At 40.5% G+C, this 25,399-nt stretch overlaps 1 protein-coding gene across 3 annotated transcripts in view; it reads right to left on the bottom strand.

Annotated features, from left to right (window-relative positions):
- Positions 1-25,107, bottom strand: part of LOC115148639 (RNA-binding protein Nova-1-like) — a 76,422-nt gene extending 51,315 nt beyond the window's left edge. The window contains exons 1-6 of one of the 3 annotated variants that reach the window (XM_029690716.1): positions 24,760-25,107; positions 23,828-23,882; positions 23,564-23,565; positions 22,626-22,702; positions 22,483-22,547; positions 22,303-22,406 (exon numbers count right to left, since the gene is read on the bottom strand). In XM_029690716.1, the coding sequence (XP_029546576.1) occupies positions 22,303-22,406; positions 22,483-22,547; positions 22,626-22,702; positions 23,564-23,565; positions 23,828-23,882; positions 24,760-24,979 (523 nt within the window). In that variant the 5' untranslated portion in view covers positions 24,980-25,107. Of the gene's footprint in view, positions 1-22,302; positions 22,407-22,482; positions 22,548-22,625; positions 22,703-23,563; positions 23,566-23,616; positions 23,653-23,827; positions 23,883-24,759 lie in introns of those variants that run through there. The other 2 variants (XM_029690713.1, XM_029690714.1) reach the window with 2 other exon arrangements.
- Positions 25,108-25,399: the final 292 nt, after the last annotated feature.

Below are 25,399 nucleotides of genomic sequence, written 5' to 3'. Positions count from 1 at the left end.
GGCTAGTTATAAAAGGCTGGGTATATCCAGCTTACTTCGTAGTATACCACTCGGGTGACAGACACAGCGAGACGCACGCTATACACCATTCCTTTGCATCTCTCTCTGTTAGTCTAATGCAGCGGTTCCCAAACTAGCGGTCACCTGATATAAAAATGGGGTCGCGGGAGAATTTCCAAAATTCTGAAAAACAAATACAGTGCATTCGGAAAGTATACAGACCCCTTGACTTTTTCCACATTTTGTAATGTTATAGCCTTATTCTAAAATTGGTAAAATATTTTTTTTCTCTCATCAATCTTCACACAATACCTCATAATGTGTAACGGTCATCGTATGAAGTAGACCAAGGCGCAGCGAGTTGAGTGCTCATTTTAACTTTTATTGAACATTGAAAAAACAAAACAAGAAAACGAACGCACGCACGCACAGTAATGCAGGCTACACACAGCTATGCAAAAAACAACTTCCCACAAAACCCATTACAAAAAACACCCCTCTATATAGGACCTTCAATCAGGGGCAACGAAGAACAGCTGCCTCCAATTGAAGGTCAAACCAATAACCCTAAACATAGAACTAGAAAGACTAGGCCAGAACATAGAAATATACTTACATAGAACATAACCAAAAACCCCGGAACACTCTAAACAAACACACCTCTACATAAACACATAGCCCAACAAACCCAGAAACACACTAAACAAATACCCCCTGCCACGTCCTGACCAAACTATAATAACAAATAACCGCTTTACTGGTCAGGACGTGACATAATGACAAAGCAAAATCAGGTTTTTAGAAACTTTTAAAAATGTATTAAAAATATAACACTGAAATATCACATTTACCCTTAACTCAGTACTTTGTTGAAGCACCTTTGGCAGCGATTACAGCCTCGAGTCTTCTTGGATATGATGCTACAAGCTTGGCACACCTGCATTTAGGGAGTTTCTCCCATTCTTCTCTGCAGATCCTCTCAAGCTCTGTCAGGTTGGATGGGGAGTGTTGCTGCACAGATATTTTCAGGTCTCTCCAGAGATGTTCGATCGGGTTCAAGCTCAGGCTCTGGCTGGGCCACTCAAGGACATTCAGAGACTTGTCCCGAAGCCACTCCTGCGTTGTCTTGGCTGTGTGCTTAGGGTCATTGTCATGTTAGAAGGTGAACCTTCACCTCAGTCTGAGGTCCTGAGCGCTCAGGAGCAGGTTTTCATCAAGCATCTCTCTGTACTTTGCTCCGTTCATCCTTGCCTCAATCCTGACTAGTCTCTTAGTCCTTGCTGCTGAAAAACATTCCCACAGCATGATGCTGCCACCACCTTGCTTCACCGTAGTGATGGTGCCAGGTTTCCTCCAGACGTGATGCTTGGCATTCAGGCCAAAGAGTTCAATCTTAGTTTCATCATACCAGAGAATCTTGTTTCTCATGGTCTGAGAGTCTTTAGGTAACTTTTGGCAAACTCCAAGCGGGCTGTCATGTCCCTTTTACTGAGGAGTGGCTTCTGTCTGGTCACTCCATCATAAAGGCCTGATTGGTGGAGTGCTGCAGAGATGGTTGTCCTTCTGGAAGGTTCTCCCATTTCCACAGGGGAACTCTAAAGCTCTGTCAGAGTGACCATCGAGTTCTTGGTCACCTTCCTGACCAAGGCCCTTCTCCCCCAATTGCGAAGTTTGGCCGGGCAACCAGCTCTAGGAAGAGTCTTGGTGGTTCCAAACTTGCTCCATTTAAGAATGATAGAGGCCACTGTGTTCTTGGGGACATTCAATGCTGCAGAAATGTGACCCGATTCAGGAAACTAGGCGTATGTCACAAGTCACAACTTCACAGGAGAGCCGTTTGAACGTAAAAAACATTTTTTTTATCAAAATGCGTTTTTTTGTTGTTGCAGAAATGCCTTCTCGGACATGTGAACTTTCATGTGCCTTACTTACAAACTTTTATGCCATCTGTAAATACGAATAAAGTTGTTAAATTAAGAGCCTAGTTGGTTTAGCCAAAGAAAAATACAGGAACCATCCCGCTAGCCATAATTGGGTGAGACAATGAGTGGGCTGGACATGTCGAGAGATGAGTTTCAGATTGTTCTGCGGTGTAGCATCTTGTGTCGTTATGTGTAGATAATCCTTTCTACTGCAGTTTTTTCTAAAGATATAACGTTAGCCATGGAGAACTGCAAATATGTTGCTATTGCTCTCAATATCATTGCTTCCCTGAATTTATCAGGTGCTATCGACTATCTGTGGGACAAAGTTGTGATGGACTACTTTCTGTAGGACGCTTGTGCCATGCTGACTCTCTCTGACTCTGAAAATGAATCAGATGTTGAGGAAATCCCTGATTTGGTAAAAACATTTTCATTGAAGAAGACATTGTATAGTCTTCTGATGACGGTAATGGGGACGAAACGTTGATCAACAGTGTTGTTGTCACGGAAGAAGTTGACTGAGTTTTGAAATCAGTGGAACACAATGGGCCAAACAAGCTGTGCAAACTAAATGGAAACGACACAGGACGTCTTATTTCATGAAAGGGGTTGCAGTCTGCCATGAAGCTTTCATCCATGTATACGGGTAAGAATCTAGCTACAGTTTCAGATATTATACATTTCTAATTTTGTCAGAAAGTTGTTTTCATTGCAAGTTAACCTGTTGGGGATAGGGGGCAGTATTTGCACGGCCGGATAAAAAACGTACCCGATTTAATCTGGTTACTACTCCTGCCCAGTAACTAGAATATGCATATAATTGTTTGATTTGGATAGAAAACACCCTAACGTTTCTAAAACTGTTTGAATGGTGTCTGTGAGTATAACAGAACTCAAATGGCAGGCCAAAACCTGAGAAGATTCTGTACAGGAAGTACCCTGTCTGACCATTTATTGGCCTTCTTGATCATCTCTAACCAAAACAGGGGATCTCTGGCATAACGTGACATTTTCTAACGCTCCCATAGGCTCTCAGAAGGCGCCAGAACGATGAATGGTGGCTTTGCAGGCCCTGGCTGAAAAACAGTAGCGCATTTTGTAAGTGGTCAATCTGAGGACAATGAGACTGGAGGCGCATGCACCAGCCGACACCATGTTTACTTTCTCTCTCTTTGAACGAAAACAACGACTCCCGGTCGGAATATTATCGCTTTTTTACGAGAAAAACAGAATAAAAATTGATTTTAAACAGCGTTTGACATGCTTCGAAGTACGGTAATGGAATATTTTGGAATTTTTTGTCACGAAACGCGCCGGGCGTGTCACCCTTCTTTACCCTTCGGATAGTGTCTTGAACGCACAAACAAAACGCCGATATTTGGATATAACTATGGATTATTTGGGACCAAACCAACATTTGTTATTGAAATAGAAGTCCTGGGAGTGCATTCTGACGAAGAACAGCAAAGGTAATCAAACTTTTCTAATAGTAAATCGGAGTTTGGTGAGTACCACACTTGGTGGGTGTCAAAATAGCTAGCCTGTGATGGCCGGGCTATCTACTCAGAATATTGCAAAATGTGCTTTCACCGAAAAGCTATTTTAAAATCGGACATAGCGAGTGGACATAGCGGACATAGCGAGTTCTGTATCTATAATTCTTAAAATAATTGTTATGTTTTTTGTGAACGTTTATCGTGAGTAATTTAGTAAATTCACCGGAAGTGTTCGGTGGGAATGCTAGTCACATGCTAGTCACATGCTAATGTAAAAAGCTGGTTTTTGATATAAATATGAACTTGATTGAACAAAACATGCATGTATTGTATAACATAATGTCCTAGGATTGTCATCTGATGAAGATCATCAAAGGTTAGTACTGCATTTAGCTGTGGTTTGGGTTTATGTGACATTATATGCTAGCTTGAAAAATGGGTGTCTGATTATTTCTGGCTGGGTACTCTGCTGACATAATCTAATGTTTTGCTTTCGTTGTAAAGCCTTTTTGAAATCGGACAGTGTGGTTAGATTAACGAGAGTCTTGTCTTTAAAATGGTGTAAAATAGTCATATGTTTGAGAAGTTGAAGTAATAGCATTTCTAAGGTATTTGAATATCGCGCCACGGGATTACACTGGCTGTTGAGTAGGTGGGACGCAAGCGTCCCAGTGGCCCAGAGAGGTTAAGGCTTGCTGTTAGCTAGCTAGCTGGAGATCAACGGCTGGCTTGCTAGCTAATGTTAACGTTGAACCTAACTTATTTGGTTAACTTTAGCTATGACAATCGGTTTGTATTGCTAGTAACGTTACTCAATGAATTGGGATTATAGTTAATTTTTTAGCTAGCTAACGTTAACGTGACATGTCTAAACAAAAGACCCCAAGTTAAAGCTTGCTGTTAGCTAGCTAACATTAGCTGTGGTTAGATGACTGGCTTGCTAGCTAACATTAATTTACATGTATGGTGTGTAACTTTAGTGATGTTTTCTCAGAATGCCATTTCGCATTGCTAGTTACAGCCTAATGTTAGCAAATTAACATTTAACTTATTTGGCTAACTGTAGGTAGCTATGACAATCGGTTTGTATTGCAAGTTAAAGCTTGCTGTTAGCTAGCCAGCTGACGTTAGATGGTAGGCTAGATAGCTAACATTACGTGTATGAAGTGTGTGTAGTGATGTTGTCTCAGAATGACATTTCACATCTATTGTATAATACTGCTAAAATATTTGTATTTGGAATTTGTCTTTCAGGATCAGTAGAACACGCCTGACTCTCCTCCACCAGTCATACAAGGAGAATGGTCTAATGCCTCCCATCAAAGAGAGAGCTGGCCCAAGCAAACAAAGGCAGCAGCGCAGTCATCAACTACATGCACCATTTCTTCACCAACTACAGAGTTGGGGAAACACGTGTGGACCTGAATTGTGATAAAACAAAACAAGAACAAGTTTGCGCTCTGGTATTGTGCCTTGCAGACCATGCACAAGCTCCACCACAGTCTGGATCTTCACTTCCTGATCACAGGTCACACCAAGTTTGCCCACGACTGGAGTGAACACTTTGTCTGAGATTGCTGATGTTGTGAAGGACAGCACTGTGACAGGGGTCAACATCCCACAGCTGGTTGGACTGGAGGATGGTACGGTGCTGATGGAAAGCTATGGCTGGAAAAAACACCTGACTACGTTCTTCAGGCCGCTGCCACAGATCAAGCAATACCAGCACTTCATGTGAAAATCATTTTTATTGCATTTGTATTTGTATTTATTATGGATCCCCATTAGCTGCTGCCAAAGCAGCAGCTACTCTTCCTGGGGTCCAGCAAAATTAAGGCAGTTTATACAATTTTAAAAACATTACAATACATTCACAGAATTCACAACACACTGTGTGCCCTATTCCACCACTGCCACACATCTACAGCACTAAATCCATGTGTATGTATAGTGCGTTTGTGCGTGTGTGTATGTGTCTGTGCCAATGTTTGTGTTTCTTCACAGTCGACGGCTGTTCCATAAGGTGTTTTTTTATCTGTTTTATAAATCAAATTTTACTGCTTGCGCCAGTTACTAGATATGGAATAAAGTTCCATGTAATCATGGCTCTATGTAGTACTGTGTGCCTACCATAGTCTGTTCTGGACTTGGGGACTGTGAAGAGACCTCTTGTGGCATGTCTTGTGGGGTACGCATTGGTGTCCGAGCTGTGTGCCAGTAGTTTAGACAGACAGCTCGGTGCATTCAACATGTCAATACCTCTCATAAATAAAAGTAGTAATGAAGTCAATCTCTCTTCCACTTTCAGCCAGGAGAGATTGACATGCATATTATTAATATTAGCTCTCTGTGTACATCCAAGGGCCAGCCGTGCTGCCCTGTTCTAAGCCAATTGCAATTTTCCTAAGTCCTTTTTTGTGGCACCTGACCACACGACTGAACAGTAGCCAAGGTACGACAAAACTAGGGCCTGTAGGACCTGCCTTGTTGATAGTGCTGTTAAGAAGGCAGAACATCACATTATTATAGACAGACTTCTCCCCATCTTAGCCACTACTGCATCAATATGTTTTGACCATGACAGTTTACAATCTAGGGTTACTCCAAGCAGTTTAGTCATCTCAACTTGCTAAATTTCCACATTATTTATTACAAGATTTAGTTGAGGTTTAGGGTTTAGTGAGTGTTTCGTTACAAATACAATGCTTTTAGTTTTAGAAATATTTAGGGCTAAATTATTCCTTGCCACCCACTTTGAAACTAACTGCAGCTCTTTGTTGACTATTGCATTCATTTCAGTCACTGTAGTAGCTGACGTGTATAGTGTTGAGTCATCCGCATACATAGACACTCTGGCTTTACTCAAAGTCAGTAGCATGTCATTAGTAAACATTGAAAAAAGCAAGGGGCCTAAACAGCCACCCTGGGGAATTCCTGATTCTAACTGGATTATATTTGAGAGGCTTCCATTAAAGAACACCCTCTGTGTTCTGTTAGACAAGTAACTCTTTATCCACATTATAGCAGGGGGTGTAAAGCCATAACACATACGTTTTTCCAGCAGCAAACTATGATCAATAATGTCAAAAGCTGCACTGAAGTCTACCAAGACAGCCCCCACAATAATTTTATCATCAATTTCTCTCAGCCAATCATCAGTAATTTGTGTAAGTGCTGTGCTTGTTGAGTGTCCTTCCCTATAAGCATGCTGAAATTCTGTTGTCAATTTGTTTGCTGTGAAATAGCATTGTATCTGGTCAAACACCATTTTTTCCCCAGAAGTTTACTAAAGGTTGGTAACAGGCTAATTGGTTGGCTATTTGAGCCAGTAAAGGGGGCTTTACTATTCTTGGGTAGCGGAATGACTTTAGCTTCCCTCCATGCCTGAGGGCACATGCTCTCTAGTAAGCTTAAATTGAAGATGTGGCAAATAGGAGTGGCAATATTGTCTGCTATTATACTCAGTAATTTTCCATGTAGATTGTCAGACCCTGGTGGCTTGTCATTATTGATAGACAACAATATTTTTTTCACCTCTTCCACACTGACTTTACGGAATTCAAAAGTACAATTCTTGTCTTTCATAATTTGGTCCGATATACTTGGATGTGTATTGTCAGCGTTTCTTGCTGGCATGTCATCCCTAAGTTTGCTTATCTTGCCAATGGAAAAAGTCATTAAAGTAGTTTGCAATATCAGTGGGCTTTGTGATGAATGAGCCATCTGATTAAATTAATGAAGGAGCCGAGTTGGCTTTTTTCCCCAAGATTTCATTTAAGGTGCCCCAAATCATTCTTTATATAATTTCTTTGTTTCATAGTGTAGTTTCTTTTTTTTTTTTTTTCGTCACATGATTTCTTAATTTGCAGTACATTTACCAATCAGTTGGGCTGCCAGACTTAACTGCCATACATTTTGCCTCATCCCTCTCAACCATACAATTTTTTAATTCAGAATTTTTAAAGTCTGAATACTTACATAAATAAGCTATTTCTGTTTAAATGTTAATTTTTAAACCTGTTTTTGCTTTTTCATTATGGGGTATGGTGTGTATATTGCTGAGGATATATATTTTTACAAAATGTGGAAAAAGTCAATTGGTCTGAATAGTTTCCGAAGGCACTGTATGTTGAAGATTGAAACTTTGATAGGTGCCTATGGAAACAAATATAAATGTAATGAACAATATTTTCAATATCCAACTTTATCCTCTTCAATACTTTTTACGGTAGGTAATAAGGTGTTGTCAGGTGGTCATTACTAGGTTATGGTGAGGTCTTATTAACTATGACCTGTACATAAAATACCGGTAGCACATAATATAGTGATCAGAATTATGACCAGCTGATCAGATAGAGGTCACAATTAAGACAACCTTGCAGCGTTGGGTAGGTTACTTTCTAAAGGTAATTTGTTACAGTTACTAGTTAGTTACCTGTCCAAAATTGTAATTAGTAACGTAACTTTTGAATTACCCAAACTCAGTAAAGTAATCTGATTACATTCAGTTACTTTTAGATTGCTTTCCCCTTAAGAGGCATTAGAAGAAGACAATTGCAGGATAAATCAATGTTAAGGTTTACATAGCTGGCCAAAAATAGATGATAAATTATACTTTATGGTTTGGTTATGTAGGCTTCTTGTAACCCATTGCTTTCTACTACATATAATATTTAAATTATATCTTTACATTAAAAACCAAAGTCTATCAGAATTCCAGTCATTCCGATAAATGTTATACCCCTTGATCTTCAAGAATAGGACTTGGAAATATGGAAGTATAGATTAGCCAAATTGTTTTACCTGAGCATAACCCCAAAACTAAGGACTTATTAGCCAGCCCTACTCTGTTGTTTATGATTTTGTTGTCATGGAGGCAGGGGCGAAAATCTGATATCCACTTTGGAGGGGACAATTACATGACATTTTCTCAAGAGCAATTCCTGAGGGGGACACCAAAAGTAGTGCTGTAACACATAGCCTACATTGTAATATGGTAAATGTATATTGAGGAACCAAAGAAATAAGGTGTTTGCCGTACTCCTAACTACCGGTACCCAAAACTACACAACTAATCACAACAGCAATACCATTGCCTTTAACAAATCTTAGTTCAGTCACCAGTTTAAGTTGAGAGTGGGGGTATCCATGGCATTTTCCAATTATGTTCCTATTTTACAAGTCAAAAAAATGGAGAACTTTTCAAAATGTTGCCAAACAAAGACTCAACAAACTTACCTGAGACTCCCTGTCTCTGCCAGTCTGTCCCTGCATATCTGTCCCCAACTCTGCTGTCTGTGTGCCATCTGTTGCCTGCTCTGCCTAATGACATCATTGTGAAACATTTCCATTAGAATTTCATTTCTTTCTTATGAACATTTTATCAACTAGTCTTTGAGATATTAGGCTACTAGGGTTCTTACTATGCGTTTTGGTGTATTGAAAATTACTCTGATGTCCGTCTTTTATTTTTCTGCCATTTTTCTACCTGGCTGGCTACACACACTAGCGAGCACCAATTCAGTTTCAGTGGTGTTTGCTATAATCTTTGCTACCCGGGTTAAATAAAGGTGAAATAAAATAAATAAATAAAAGTTCACTTGCGACAATTTAGCTTTTGCAACGAGACCATTAAATATATTTAAGACAATGGTAGAAGAGAGTGTAGTTCTGTTCAGTTTGGACTTCAGTTTATCGCTAACCTTATCACAGGGACTTTGAAGCACTAACTTACATCATCTGCATGCTGATTCCATCTTTGACGACGCCACAAATGGAATAGGTACTAGCTAGCTTAATAGTTAATATTTGCGCGCTAGCTCTGCATATTCAGCTAGTGTGTGTGCGCGATTAACTGGATGAACCTCACGGCAGTTACGTAGCAAGCTAAGGAACTGGCAGTGGATCAAACCATTGTGAGGCAAAGGGGTCGCAATCTTTTGAAACTTAAAAACGCGCTATTAAGTGTCTATAATCAGCACAATTGCTTTCATTGCGTATTATTAATATTATTTAAATTACATAGTTATGTTTCAGTGATATATTGGGGGGGACAAATCATATTTTTCCCAGGATGGGGGGGTCGTGTCCCCCCCGTCCTCCCCGGGATTTCCGCCCCTGCATGGAGGACTGATTGGGCTCATTGATTTGAGTTGAAAAATAAATGCTGCGCTCATGGAATGGCATGCTTTGAGCACTACTGAAAAGTGCTATTTACATGTGAAAAATGAATGCCATATGCTGATTTTGCTATAGGCCTATTGTGTACCTTTTTGTTGGTGGCATTTTGATATCTTGATAATATTCCGCTGTTTAAAGGGTAAATCCACAAATGTAACAATGACAAAACGGTCACCCGCCTCTGTTCAGTTGAATAGACAGAGCTATGTATGCACTGACCATCCATGACATCAAAATTATTGTTGTAACCATGTTATGAGGCTATACAGTGTTTGTTAACACTTACAATGTTTACAAACATTGGATAAAAACAAGCTTATATTTTGGCTTCTCATGGAGTTTGAAAGTTGAACTAAGCTCATGAGGCATTTATAAGTTCTATTCTTCAAGAATTAATGGATTAATGAATGGATATATATATATATATATATATATATATATAACATTTATGAGCCCAAAAATGGATGTAGCAACTACAGATTGCCCCTTTCAGTCTATCAAAAACTGTGCGAGTTTGAGCATGTGTCCATTAGGCCTATGGATTTTTTTATCAGCATGAATTAAATTGAGCAATAAAAGCCTCACTTTTATTCAATAGGCTGGGATCCGCACTATGCAGCTGTTGCAAGAGTGAATTTTTCACTGTCTGTCCACTAGTTTCAAAAACAATGATTTATAGGCAGCTTAAACTTCTTGAATTATTGGGTTCAAATACACATTTGGATTTGTGAACAGCCATCCACAACAACCACATCCGTAAGGCGCAAATAGGTAAATGAGAGAGCAGCAGTGTGATTCACATCAATGCGCTATATCCGTATCGCCGTAGACTACACCACACTGCTGTCATCCTTACCTCCAAGCGGTTATTCAAGTTGTATAGTCTTTGGATGCTGACAGCAGTCGCACCATTGGAAGGCATACCTTAGTCTATAACCTACAAAAGCATATTCCTCCGCTTTTCCCGCGATCGATCAAACACATTTGGTGTGTCATCATAGTGGTCTCTGACTTGTGGTCAGACTCGCTCAGGTGGAACAAATTTAAATTTGCGCCTTTTTTCAATGCTGATTTGAATGTCATTGAGAAAACAGAGAAGTGTCAAATATTTTTTTACGCAAATATCCTTTCTGAATTGAAAAGTAATGCTTGAAGCAATTATCTCGTTTTTCAAAAGTTCCATAATCTGATTACAATATTTTTGCTGGTAACGTAACGGATTACAGTTATTGGTTTTTTTTTGTAATCCCTTACATGTAATCCGTTACTCCCAAATCCTGCCAATTTGTCATGTGGTGGTATGAAAAACTCCTCATATTCTGGTCAGTAAAAATATGTAAAAACGCTTATTTTTCAACCAGTTTGCTACCAGAATAAATCATAAAAAGACGTCATACTGATGTATTTTCAACCAGGTTTTGCCAATCTGGTAGGCAATAGGCATTTTAGATACATTGATGCAATGTGCTTTGAAACTTAAGTATCTATGAGTATGCTTGTAAAACATAGGCTACAAAAGTTGTATATGCCGAATCTTATGCATTAAAACATCGGACTACCGTAACTACATGTTTATGATATCTGATTGATATACTAGAAAATATTAGTCATAGATAAGAAGTTTCTAAGTTATCTGTCTGTCAAATGTATCTGGCTGACAAGTTACATTTACCGAGGCCCTGTAATATGAGTTAGCCTACTGCTTGACACACGCTCCCGACAATGTAGCCTATGGAGGGTGTGCATGAGGCACTAGGTCTTACCTCCCTTGTTTGTGCGCTTGGTACAACAGTCTTCCTCGGTCGGAGTTAGTGGTCGTTTACGAGAGTCAGGGGGAACCGACTCCATGTGGTACTGTTGACTGTGATAATGAGGATTCAAGAATATCCAGTTATGTTCAACTGCTCCACCTGCCATCATTAACCGACCAGTTTTTTTGGAAAATTACGTTATTTCACCGCGCCCTCACCACATGTATGGAAGCGAGTTGTCCAAAAATTATCCAAATCTTTCAGTTTTTACTTAAAATGTCTTTACGTTTTCCTGTTTGAGAACAAAATAAACAGGCAATACAGCACATTCGGTCTTGCTTGTTCTTCTCGAATCTGCTTGCTGTTGGCTGATAGAGCGTCACAGAAAGCTAAATATAAAAATCCATTGAGTGAAATGCATCCATTAGCGCGCTCCTGTCACTTCAAAACCTTTGTGTTGGGGAATTGTCATCTTGCCCGTGATTTACACGCAATAGTCAAGGTGACTTTAAATAATACCTTTAAGTCAGTAGGGACACTGATGAACGAGCCTATCAAAAAGGTAACCATTTGAAAGATTTTCGCCTAGGAAAAATATGTATTTTTAAGTCATCTTCACGCCATCTTCTAGGATAAACATAGCCTACAGTACGTCCACGGCAGTTCGGTCGCTGTAAGTGCAGCTGTTGTTATTGTTGTCTTTGAAGTGCAAGAGGAGGGAAATATTGTTTCAAAGCTGCAAGTAGGCCTAGACCACACTGCCGCTGACAGGTGAGAGATGAAGCAAAATGACCCACCAGGCCAGGGCATCTCCTTTTATTTTTTAATACATACTTACTTAAGATACTGTTTTAAAGGGGCATACAGGTCTGCTCTGACTTACTTTACACTGTTATTGTTCTATTTATTTATTAATACTTATTTCCAAGTGAGAAAGGAATGTGTATATATTTGTACTTCAGATTTTCTATGATCACTTTTCATATGCATCAGCTATTTTCACTTTAAGTTGACTTAAATGGTGAAGATCTCGGTTCCATATAGCTTATATTCACTGCTCCTACGTTTTTGACTCATCCTACAGTTTATATTATCTTTGTTGTTTTGTCTTTGTCTAGGGGGTTACGAAACAATGTGAAGCGCAAGGCCTTATTTTTTATTTGCTAAACAACTTCGAACAGATTTTTTTCCCAGGAGTCGCACTCAATTTCTGCTGATGCCAACTTCTGGAAGTCACAATGGGGCAACGATATTTGATTTCCCCATGGCTCTGAACGCTCCGCTGGGGTCATTACAATGAGAAATACCTTTGGTGGTAATATTCTACACTCGGACTGTGACCCCTTTGGTCACTTTGTCTTGTGATCAGTTACAATGACATTACACTCATTACTGTAACCTTCTACGGGTACAACACCAAACATGAGAATGATGAGTTGCTTGAATCTGTAGAGAAACATATACTTCATTGGTTATCTAAATTTCACAATTCGTTATTATTGATAGGAGGGGACTTTAACATTGCTATAGATAATTCAATTTAGATGGCCCCCAGGTAGGCCAACCAATCAGAATTTGGGTTTAATACTTTTTATGGACAAGTTTGATCTTACTGATATATGGAGAGAGAGATTTCCGGGCAGACAGATCATTCACTTGGAGTGACAAAACAGGTTCCAGACAGTCCGGAATAGATTTTTGGCTTATATCGAATTCTATTGCTCGTGTGTTACTACAAATATTTGTGTTACTAAAAATATTTGTACTATTCCCCTCAGACCATAGGGCCATTTACATTGATGTCAAAATATTTACCCCTGATACTAACCTTGGTAGAGCGTCCTACTGGAAGCTAAATAGCTCCTTATTAAATAATTATATAGTTAAGTTTGAGGTTAAAGCGCTGCTCTCACACTTTTGGGAAAGGGCTTGTGAAGAAAAATCTTATTGCAAGAACTGGGAGCTCTTTAAATTTGACGTGGCCAAATACCTTATAAAATATGGTGGTAATCTTGTTAAGACCAGAAGAGCTGAGGAGGAAAAGGTGATCATTATGACCCACTGGAATTGTGATACAGTGAATTCTAAGTGAAATAATCTGTCTGTAAACAATTGTTGGAAAAATTACTTGTCTCACGCACAAAGTAGATGTCCTAACCGACTTGCCAAAACTATAGTTTGTTAACAAGAAATGTATGGAGTGGTTGAAAAACTCATTTTAATGACTCCAACCTAAGTGTATGTAAACTTCCGACTTCAACTGTAGATTAAAAGCAGAAGGAGCCTTTATTAGATCTAGGAAAAAAACTGCTTGGGAAGGGAGAACAGAATTCATCCTATTTCTTTAGACTTGAGAAATGTCACTCTACCAATAACACTATCCATAAGTTAAACATTGATGGTGTTATTACAGATGACCAAAAACGTATCGCTAACTACTGTAGCAATTTTTACAGGAAAATGTATAGCTCTATGTACTCTAAGGAATCCACAGATATGTATTTTGACTCACTGAATAATGTTCACTGTATCAGTGATACAGAATCTAAACAGTGTGATGAACCCGTCATAGTTGATGAGATTATTGAGTCTATCAAACATCTAAAGAACAATAAATCCCCAGGTATTTATGGAATTACATCAGAATTTTACAAGTATTATCTGAACAAGAAGCTCCCTTACTAATTTAACTCTTTTTTAGAGAGTATTAAAAACAATGTTCTCCCTCCTACAATGAGTCAGGGGTTTATAACACTGATACCTAAGCCCAAAAAATAAGGGCTATTCCTCGATAACTGGCATCCAATTTGTCTTCTTAATAATGACTATTATATATTAGCCATACTACTTGCAAACATAATTAAAGAAGTCCTGGATGCAATCATTGATGAAACACAGTCTGGCTTTATAAGGAACAGACATATTTCTAACATTCTCACACTAGTACTAGACAATTGACTACTCAGACCTAATAACCGAGGATAGCTTCATATTATTTTTTTGATTTTTAAAAAACATTTGACACAGTAGCGCATTAGTTGATCTTCCACTCCCTTGAGAAATTTGACTTTGGGGATTTTTTCTGTAAGGCTATTAAAGCTGTCTATACGAATGGTAACAGCGCTATCAAACTGAAACATGGCTCTTCACCTAGATTTGAGTTAAACAGAGGAATTAGGCAAGGTTGTACTATCTCACCGTATCTGTTTTTATTAATCACCCAACTTCTTACAAATTCTTTAAATTATAGTCTTGTACAAGGTATTTCCACAGCTGGTAAAGAAATTATTATAAGCCAGCTGGCTGATGATACTTTTTCTGAAAGACCCTAGTCAGATTCTCATATCGATCAGTGATACAGTCCTTTTCCAAAGCATCTGGTCTGTCTTAACATTAATAAATGTGAACTCATGGCTGTCAAAGATTGTGTGACACCCTCATATGATGGTATTCCAGTGAAAGAAGAGCTTACATATTTAGGCATAACCATTACTATGGATTAGAAGTCTATAGGCTTGCTACATTTTAACCCTATTATTTAAAAAAAAACAGAAGCTAAATCAATGGCTACAGAGGGACTTATCTTTAAAAGGAAGAGTCCTAATAACCAAGACTGAGGGTATGTCTAGGCTAGCATATGCTGCTCTATCTTTATATCTTGGCAGTAAAATAAGCAGAGATAGACCAGATGCTTTTAAACGTTCTGTGGAGAAACCGTACCCATTACAATACAAAAAGTGTTGCAATGAACACTTATGAGTATGGTGGGCTGCATTTTCTGGACTTTACTACCTTAAACAATACTTTTAAGATCAATTGGATAAAACAATTCCAAAGAAGACCCACTACTATGTAGAACTTTATTCCTCATGTCTTCTCTACTTTTGGTGGTCTTAACTTCATGTTGGTTTGCAATTATAGTATTGACAAAGTTCCAGTGAAACGCTGCTTTTCACCGGGAGGTTTTCTTGTCATGGCCCTTAATTTAAACGCATCATTTTTATCCACACAGATATTATATATGGAATAATAGGGACATATTGTATAAAAATACTTCTTTGTTTTTAGAATATTTGTTCTGAAATAATATCCTATTGGTGAGCCAACTTGTAAATGCAGAGTGTCTTTTACTTAATTAGAAGGAATTCTTAGCACTTTAAAAGATCCCTGTAACACCTAAAGATTTTGCAATGGTTTTAGATGCCATTCCATCACGTGTTGCTTTATTATTCTGGAACGCGTCAAGACCTGACACTCAGAACATACCTACGATTAACCCGGTTGACTCATCAGTAGGAAAGATTTGTTTTTCTTTTGGTCCATTCAACAACAACAATAGAGCTATACGAGCCTTGTTTCAGCAGGAAGTTGTATCTATACCTTATGCCATGCCTTATTGGAATGGTTTTGTTGATAATGTCTATAATATCTGTTGGGAAAAAGTTTGGATGTTGCCACGCATACCTATTTATTAACAAAATTAAGGAAGTTTATTTTTAAATTAATCATAACTATTATCCTGCAAACCACTATATGAAGAAGTTTAAGAAAAACATAAATTCAAATAGTACTTTTTGTAATGACCACCCAAAAACGGTGTTGCATCTTTTTTGGCATTGTATTCATGTAAGGAATCTGGCAAGACATCAGTAGATTTATAATTGAACACATTTATGTAGATTTATGCTATAATGGAGAGATGTACTGCTTGGAATCTTTACCTATGATAGAAATAAGTTGAAACAATTTTATGTAAGCTAGAGGTTTTACTCCGTCCAGACCGGACACTGAAGGTCTGGTTTTAACATGGACATAGTCCCAGTCGGTATTATATATACTGAACAAAAGTATAAATGCAACATGCAACAATTTCAACGAGTTTACTGAGTTACAGTTCATATAAGGAAATCAGTCAATTGAAATAAATTCACTAGGCCCTAATCTATGGAAATTCACACAACTGGGCAGGGGCGCAGCCATGGGTGGGCCTGGGAGGGCATAGGCCGACCCACTTGGGAAAAAGGCCCACCCATTGGGGAACCAGGCCCAGCCAATAAGAATGAGTTTTTCCCCCAAAAAAAGGGATTTATTACAGACTGAAATACTTTCATGAGCTGAAATACTTTCATCAGCTGTCGGGGTGGCTGGTCTGAGACGATCCCGCAGGTGAAGAAGCCAGATGTGGAGGTCCTGAGCTGGCATGGTTACACGTAGTCTGCGGTTGTGAGGCCTGTCAAAGTCCAGGTCTGTGACCAGCGCACTGCGTCCCACTGGTCACATATAGGTACATAAGCGACTCACACTATACTCCTGGACATCCCTGAGAACACAATGTACTGACCATTCTGACCATAGAAACAAAACTGGCCACACAGTGACCGTAGACTAGAAAGTGCCTGGACCACCTAGAGAACACAAAACACTGACCAGAACAAAATAGAATATCCTTACTGACCATGAAAAAGCATTATTCAACAAATGACTGGTATTCTACCACTGCAATAAGATATGGGTGTGCGACTTTCATTTAATTAGATTTCTGAGGTAACGTTATGTTAGTTAGCACCTCTCTCAAATGGTTTGCGTTCTATATTAACGTATTCTTAGTATCTAATAACAGACCTGCCAACCCTGTACAACTTTTTAGAGTACCAGACGCGCACGGCAAATTGGAGATTCAACTCACCGAATTTGGATTTTCTTTCCCCTACCACGCTCGTGTGCGCGCTGTTTATGAGTCTGATCGCAATTACAGAATTGTACCAAATCAAGTCTATAAAAGGTTGGAATTCTTTCTATCTTGACAGCATTCTATTTACACATATGGTAAAAGTCACTAACAAGATCCAATCACTAGGGCCAGCTCACAAGTATTGGCTTTTTAGAAACAGTTCCTAATCAACACTAAAAGCTAAATAATTTTGAAAACATAAAAACAAAAGATCGCATCGACACAGACTGCAAACTGGGTACACAAAGCTTAAGTAGGCTACCGCAAAGGGAATCTAAATGCTATTCACTAGAAGAGTCAGGTGTTTCAGCCTATGTAAAGGTGCCTATTGTATTTCTTTGTAGGGCATACATAATTTCAGATTTTCTAAATTGATAAAATCTCAAATCTAATGCAAAGGCATTTTAGAAGCATTGCCTCTATAGCCAATACCGGACACTCATTCATTCTCAATCGCGCAGTCTTCTAAACCCTCGACTCCATTTAATACCAAGATGTTTATATTTATTTTTGATTATACTTTTTGTGACGTGGATCATAATTACAGTTATAGTCTATCAGGTTGCGTGATCCTCGTAATGTTACGTGGAATATACAACTAATAGGACGCAGAATTAAATGTAAACTCAGCAAAAAAAGAAACGTCCTCTCACTGTCAACTGCGTTTATTTTCAGCAACCTTAACATCTGTAAATATTTGTATGGACATAAGATTGAACAACTGAGAAATGAACTGAACATGTTCCACAGACATGTGACTAACAGAAATTGAATAATGTGTCCCTGAACAATGGGGGGGTCAAAATCAAAAGTAACAGTCAGTATCTGGCATGGCCACCAACTGCATTAAGTACTGCAGTGCATCTCCTCCTCATGGACTGCACCAGATTTGCCAGTTCTTGCTGTGAGATGTTACCCCACTCTTCCACCAAGGCACCTGCAAGTTCCCAGACATTTCTGGGGGGAATGGCCCTAGCCCTCACCCTCCGATCCAACAGGTCCCAGACGTGCACAATGGGATTGAGATCCGGGCTCTTCGCTGGCCATAGCAGAATACTGACATTCCTGTCTTGCAGGAAATCACGCACAGAATGAGCAGTATGGCTGGTGGCATTCTCATGCTGGAGGGTCATGTCAGGATGAGCCTGCAGGAAGGGTACCACATGAGGGAGGAGGATGTCTTCCCTGTAACGCACAGTGTTGAGATTGCCTGCAATGACAACAAGCTCAGTCCGATGATGCTGTGACACACCGCCCCAGACCATGACGGACCCTCCACCTCCAAATCGATCCCACTCCAGAGTACAGGCCTCGGTGTAACGCTCATTCCTTCGACGATAAACGCAAATCCGATCATCTCCCCTGGTGAGACAAAACCGAAACTCGTCAGTGAAGAGCACTTTTTGCCAGTCCTGTCTGGTCCAGCAACGGTGGGTTTGTGCCCATAGGCGACGTTGTTGCCGGTGATATCTGGTGAGGACCTGCTTTACAACAGGCCTACAAGCCCTCAGTCCAGCCTCTCTCAGCCTATTGCGGACAGTCTGAGCACAGATGGAGGGATTGTGCGTTCCTGGTGTAACTCGGGCAGATGTTGTTGCCATCCTGTACCTGTCCCGCAGGTGTGATATTCGGATGTATCGATCCTGTGCAGGTGTTGTTACACGTGGTCTGCCACTGCGAGGACGATCAACTGTCCATCCTGTCTCCCTGTAGCGCTGTCTTAGACGTCTCACAGTACGGACATTGCAATTTATTGCCCTGTCCACATCTGCAGTCCTCATGCCACCTTGCAGCATGCCTAAGGCACATTCACGCAGATGAGCAGAGACCCTGGGCATCTTTCTTTTGGTGTTTTTCAGTCAGTAGAAAGGCCTCTTTGGTGTTCTAAGTTTTCATAACTGTGACCTTAATTGCCTGCTGTCTGTAAACTGTTGGTGTCTTAACGACCTATCCACAGGTGCATGTTCATTAATCGTTTATGGTTCATTGAACAAGCATGGAAAACAGTGTTTAAACCCTTTACAATGAAGATCTGTGAAGTTATTTGGATTTTTACAAATTATCTTTGAAAGACAGGGTCCTGAAAAAGGGACATTTCTTTTTTTGCTGAGTTCATATCACACTTGCACATTTGCATTTAATTTCTTTCACCAGCAAATGCGAGTGAACTGCTGGCACTTTAGAGCCCCCTGAATGTCCATCTTATGTCCGCTAACGTTAGCTTGAAACATTTTGTGTTTACCTTTCCAGAACACACATAGCCGAAAAGGGATTTGTCCATGCGTTTACGTACAGCTGACAGTCGGCAAACTCAGCATCACAACAAACAGGAGGGGCAGACACGGGGTAGCGACGTCGAATAATGATGGATTAATCTCCATGTCCGTTGACACTAACTCCGTACATGTCTGTGTGTTGCAGCTTGTGAATCGGGATGTTAGATTTACTCAGTGGATTTATTTTTTATTAAAATGTATTTTTTATTATTTTAAATCAGGCTCTATTCATTTCTGCGTACTTTTAACTCGGATCTCGTACCTGCGTACATGGACAGAGAATTGCGTAGTTGGTACGCAAAATGCGTGCATGTTGGCAGGTCTGTAATAGGCCTGTGATACTGACCTGTAAACAACAGCCATCTCTATAGTGCTGGTCACCAGGAGGTTGTAACCAACGACCTCAACATTTGGAAAAGTGTTTTTTATGTTGCTGTTCTCAATTAATCCTATTATTACATTTCATTTTTTTTGTGATTTTTCACAATTCCACAACGATTGTCAGTGTAAGCAAACATTCCCTCTTTCCCACATCTACATAGAATTTTCAATATACAGGGATGCAAACTGGTGAGAGGCCAAAAAGGTTTAACTTTTTTGTGCACTGAAACAAGTTTTAACTAATTAAATAACAAAGAATAAGATCTACATGATCAGTCTCGTGAACCTAACTCACAGCTAAAAAATGTAAAGAAAGCAATCCAATGTTATTTGTTGCCAAGAATTTACCACAAATGACACTCAAGTCTTGAGAAAAACCAAAACACTAATATTGCAGTTAGCCATGACAGCCTTTATAATAGAACGCTTGTGACCAAACACATCTAAATATTGCACTTGGGGAATAAACATCTTAAGTAGAAATAGAATGAAACAAACAGGCATTCTATTTTTTCTCCATTATAGTGGCCACTATAGTAGACATCGATCAAGTGCACAAGGCTACATGTGTACAAAAATAATGTTCACGACTTAATAATTATATAATCACCCCTCACTCACACGTGTAACTGTCAAGTTCAACACAACAAAAATAATATATTTGGGCTACTCTGCACATTATTACAGATGCCTGTGGACATCTGTTCTACAATGTGCCAGCAGAGCATGATACCCTTTGTTGGCATAATTGATCTCTTTCAGGCAGAGAGCACACCTGGCATACCCCTTTTTAACCACTGTATTGAAAAAGTGAGAAAGAGGTAAGGTATGTGCTGTTCCTTTCAACTCTATAGTGGCATCCAGCTTAAGCCAAAGCCAGGCCCAGCTCCAGCTACACTTGAGCCCTGAATCCACTCGTTTAACAAGTAACGACTCATTTTCACCTAATTCTCTTATTCTGAAAATTGACCACATACTGTAGAGGGCAAACATTAGTTCACAGATAGTAGCTAGTTCGTTAGCTAGTTAAATAGTTAACATTTCACGGATTGCCAGGGTCCAGAAAGCAACTAACGCGTTATAACTTGAGGAACGGCAAGGAGCCGTATACCAGTTAATACTATAGCGAATTGGTTAGGTTAGTAACGTTCGCTCACCTGATGTTGTAACGTTTGCTAGCTAACGTTAGCTGTCTGACTTCATTAGCCAGCTAATTTTCACACCATAAACTCAATTATTTGATCAGTGAAGCTGGCTAATGTTGCTCAACATTTGTCTGGCTAGCTAACGGAGAATTCGATCAAACTAGCAACGGTAACAATACTTGTTCCACCACACTTTCTCCCTCACCTCAAACTTTCCAAATGCCAGTTGTTTTTCGGTTACAGCTCATGAAGTACGCTCCATCACTTTCTCGCCCCGGTCTCCGTGGTCAGGCTTCTCACCTAACTCTTCGTTATCGTTCAGGAGACGCGCTGCTGTAGCTGGCAAACTGCCATTCCCCTCTCCTGTCTTTCCAGAGCGCGCTCTGATGCTTTAACTAGCACATTGGTTGTCTCTTCTCTCTTCAGTGGCGTGCTGCATTCTGTTGTTATGTAAACGATGGGCTGAGCCTTGGATACAGCCAGTATTGCTCCAAACACGCATCACTCGTTCGCATACAGCCAGTAGTGATCCAAAGCCACCCCATCGCCCAAACTTTTCTCATCGGATCTACACGAATCACGTAGGTCACCTATTTTGGATTCAAAACAGTGAATTTCGCCGAAAGGTGATTAATTTGCGTCCCTGAATATACCAATAGCTCTCCCTAGCCTACCATTGGGGTTCTGGTTCTGACCAAATGCTCTCTCCTCCCATCTAATCATTTCAGACAGGGGAGTTAACCAAGTGGGTGTTTGAGATTGATTGCAGTAGTCGTGATGTGATGCTCTCGAACATGTCCAGAGTTTTGTAAGGAAATGCATCAGCAAATCATAGGTTGTGTCCCAAATGGCACCCTATTCCTTGCCATTTGGGCGCAACAATACCCAGAGGTCAAAGGTCATAGCGGTGCTGCTCATAAATACAGTACACTCCCACCTCTCCGAACCTGTCGGGTCGGCCGGCTCTGCCCTGGAATGCAGAGGGATGAGCAGCACAGTGGAGATGGGAATGTCCTACTACACCTACACAACCTCTAATCCGTGCAGACGCATGTAAAAACAGACACAAGATAGATGGGTGAACACAATGGAAAAAAACAACACGGGAATTCAATGCATTCCAAAGTGATGTAGCTAAACATCTAGCCTTGCTTTTTTTGGTGAAAGGGATAGTCCACTCAAAGTACCCCCTTTGTTACCTTGCTAGCTATGTATAGTCATAGTAAGAGAGAGTGAGCAAGGTGGCCACTGTTAGGTTAGGTCGCAAATGGCACCCTTTACCCTATATAGTGCACTACTTTAAACCAAAGCCCTATGGACGCTGGTCAAAAGTAGAGCACTAAATAGGGAATAAAGTACCAATTGGGGCGCAATCTATGATGGGGTAGTTTGTAAGTTGTGTATAGGCCGTCCTCACCAGGTACAGTCTGGTCCACCAGAGCCAGGCCCACGCAGCTGTTCTGACAGCTGGCCGAGAGACGACGACTGCCGGGGATACTCAGCACATCCAGCCACAACACACTGCAGAAAGAGGGAACAGTGAATACACACACACACAACTGAGAGGCAACAGCAGACAGAGGGAACACAAACTAACTTGCTGGGCAGCTCAGGGATGAGTCTCTCCACTGGCTGCTCTTCAAATTGGTGAAAGGAAGAGTTCTATTGGAGAGAAAAGATGTTTACTCGTCTCCCACATCAAACATTACAAAACTCACACACACAGGCACATAGGCTTACCTCCTTGTAAAGATGAATCCTCTGGTCATGACCACTGAGCAGAAACACTGTCTCACTGCATCCATCTCCACACTGCACTATGGAACAGGGATATACTGTTGTTATTCATGTCATTAACAATGTAAGGAAGTGATAAACATGGTATCATCATGCCAGGCTTTTTTATATATTCAATGTAAATAGTCCAGTGGCCATTTGATTAATTGTTCAGCAGTCTTATGGCTTGGGGGTAGAAGCTGTTAAGTAGTCTTTTGGTCCTAGACTTGGCGCTCCGGTACCGCTTGCCGTGCAGTAGCAGAGAAAATAGTCTATGACTTGGGTGACTGGAGTCTGACGATTTTACGAGCTTTCTTCTGACACCGCCTATTATATAGGTCCTGGATGGCAGGAAGCTTGGCCCCGGTGATGTACTGGGCCGTACGCACTACCCTCTGTAGCGCCTTACGGTCAGATGCTGAGCAGTTGCCATACCAGGCAGTGATGCAACCGGTCAGGATGCTCTCGATGGTGCAGCTGTAGAACTTTTTGAGGATCTGGGGATCCATGCCAAATCTTTTCAGTCTCCTGTGGGGGAAAAGGTTTTGTCGTGCCCTCTTCACGACTGTCTTGGTGTGTTTGGACCATGATAGTTCGTTGGTGATGTGGACACCAAGGAACTTGAAATCTCAACCTGCTCCACTACAGCCCCGTCGATGTTAATGGGGGCCTGTTCGGCCCGCCTTTTCCTGTAGTCCACGATCAGCTCCTATGTCTTGGTTGTTGTCCTGGCACCAGACTGCCAGTTCTCTGACCTCCTCCCTATAGGCTGTCTCATCATTGTCTGTGATCAGGCCTACCACTGTTGTGTCGTCAGCAAACTTAATGATGGTGTTGGAGTCGTGTTTGGCCACGCAGTCATGGGGTGAACAGGGAGTACAGGAGGGGACACATGTACACACCCCTGAGGGGCCCCACTGTTGAGGATCAGTGTGGCAGATGTGTTGTTGCCTACCTTTACCACCTGGGGCGGCCCGTCAGGAAGTCCAGGATCCAGTTGCAGAGGGAGGTGTTTAGTCCCAGGGTCCTTAGCTTAGTGATGAGCTTTGTGGGCACTATGGTGTTGAACGCTGAGCTGTAGTCAATGAACAGAATTCTCACATAGTGGAAAAGGGCAGTGTGAAGTGCGATTGAGATTGCGTCACGGTAGTGTGTACAATACTTACTCTTTGTGGTAAAGCTGGAAGGGGGTGAACTGCAGCTCCAGGTTCAGACAGCTCTCTAAGACAAAGCAATAGGCTATAATCAGGTTCATGTTCACTAGGCACTAAACAGAAGAAAATTATTCATAAGAAAGTGAAAGGGGGAGGTACTATCTGAACTGTCCAATAAGAAACTCTTGTTTTCCGTCGTATAACATTTTGAAACACTTTACTATGGTGTTCTTAATTAACACAACCCTGCAGAACTACGTGAATACCAGAAGTGAATTGTGTGTTAACTTCTATGTGATTCAGCTGCAGCGGGTGACAGATGACTCGTGTGCAATGAACTCCAGGTTAAACTCTGACCATGGCTTGTAGTCACAGTAGATGTTGAGGAAAGAGTGGCTTTGTCACCAGAGTCCTGGGGGGAAAGGAGTGAAGACAAGTGTTATGGATACAGTGACGGATGAATACACTTTCATATATCAAAGAGAGAGAGAGAAGTGATCAGGGTCATATTATGTTCAGTAGTCAAGAAACATAAGAAAATGTCCCAAAACAGATAGAAACATGGAGGCACTGTCTGAACTTGCACATGAGAAAAGATTTCTTTCAGTTTTCCTACAGTGTTGCCTAATGAACATGACCCATGGAGGATATGTGTATGGGTAAGATATGTGTACAAATCCTTTCATTAGGAGAAGAGTAGGGCATTTAAGAATATCTTGATGGACGTTATGCCCACCCTGTTTGGTGGGGATTTGTTGATAGCATCAGTTGATACAATCTCTGCATCAACTGAAGAGACAGACATACATTAGCAAGTTGACTAACGTTACACATTTTGTACATACACACATTTTGAACTTGTATGAATCGATTAACTTGTATGCAACACCAGTAGCAATAAAGTAACAGTAGCAGGATACATTACGGAGCTATCTCATCTTCACCTGGTATGTAGGTGAACTGTACTTCTATAGCAACAGGTCTGATTTTCTGTTGGAGGCATTGGTACCTGAAACAGACCACTTTGCCTTTCAGAGTAGCGGTGAGTAACGTTAGCTCTTGCTCTCCAGCCAGCAGAGTCCGTACATGTGTTACTCTGGGACAGAAAAAGCGGCTGAAACTATCCTCTGCGAAGGGACACGCTTCTTTCCCCTCACGCAGCATGCTCTTGACCTAGTAAATTCCATTTATTTCATATTTATTTGCCAAAACTAGTGCAAAACACCATCTCATGTAAAGAATCACAACTTTCCATCACCGGCATACGAGCAATCAAAAAGCACAACATCCGGGTGTGGGAGGAATCACGAGCAAATCAGCGTGGAGTTTTTCAACCAATCACTTCACTTCACAGTTTAGTCACTGCAAAGCAATTTGCTAAATCAACCACTAGCTGTCAGCAAAATCTCAACATAAAAGTATATGATCCTGTCTGTGGATGTTCCTAAGCAACAACAAAAAACAGCAGCATACAAGTTTCTTGGCGTTGTATATAAATAAAAGTCATCCGTTGGTGTATTCAGTTTATATATTGACTTATGTGACTCAGTGTCCTCAAACGGTTTTCATTTGTGGCTTTAAGAC

Source organism: Salmo trutta, chromosome 15 (assembly GCF_901001165.1).
Source record: "Salmo trutta chromosome 15, fSalTru1.1, whole genome shotgun sequence".
NCBI lineage: Eukaryota > Metazoa > Chordata > Actinopteri > Salmoniformes > Salmonidae > Salmo > Salmo trutta.
The sequence above is the reverse complement of the archived record's forward strand: the minus strand, read 5'-3'. Positions and strand labels throughout refer to the sequence as shown.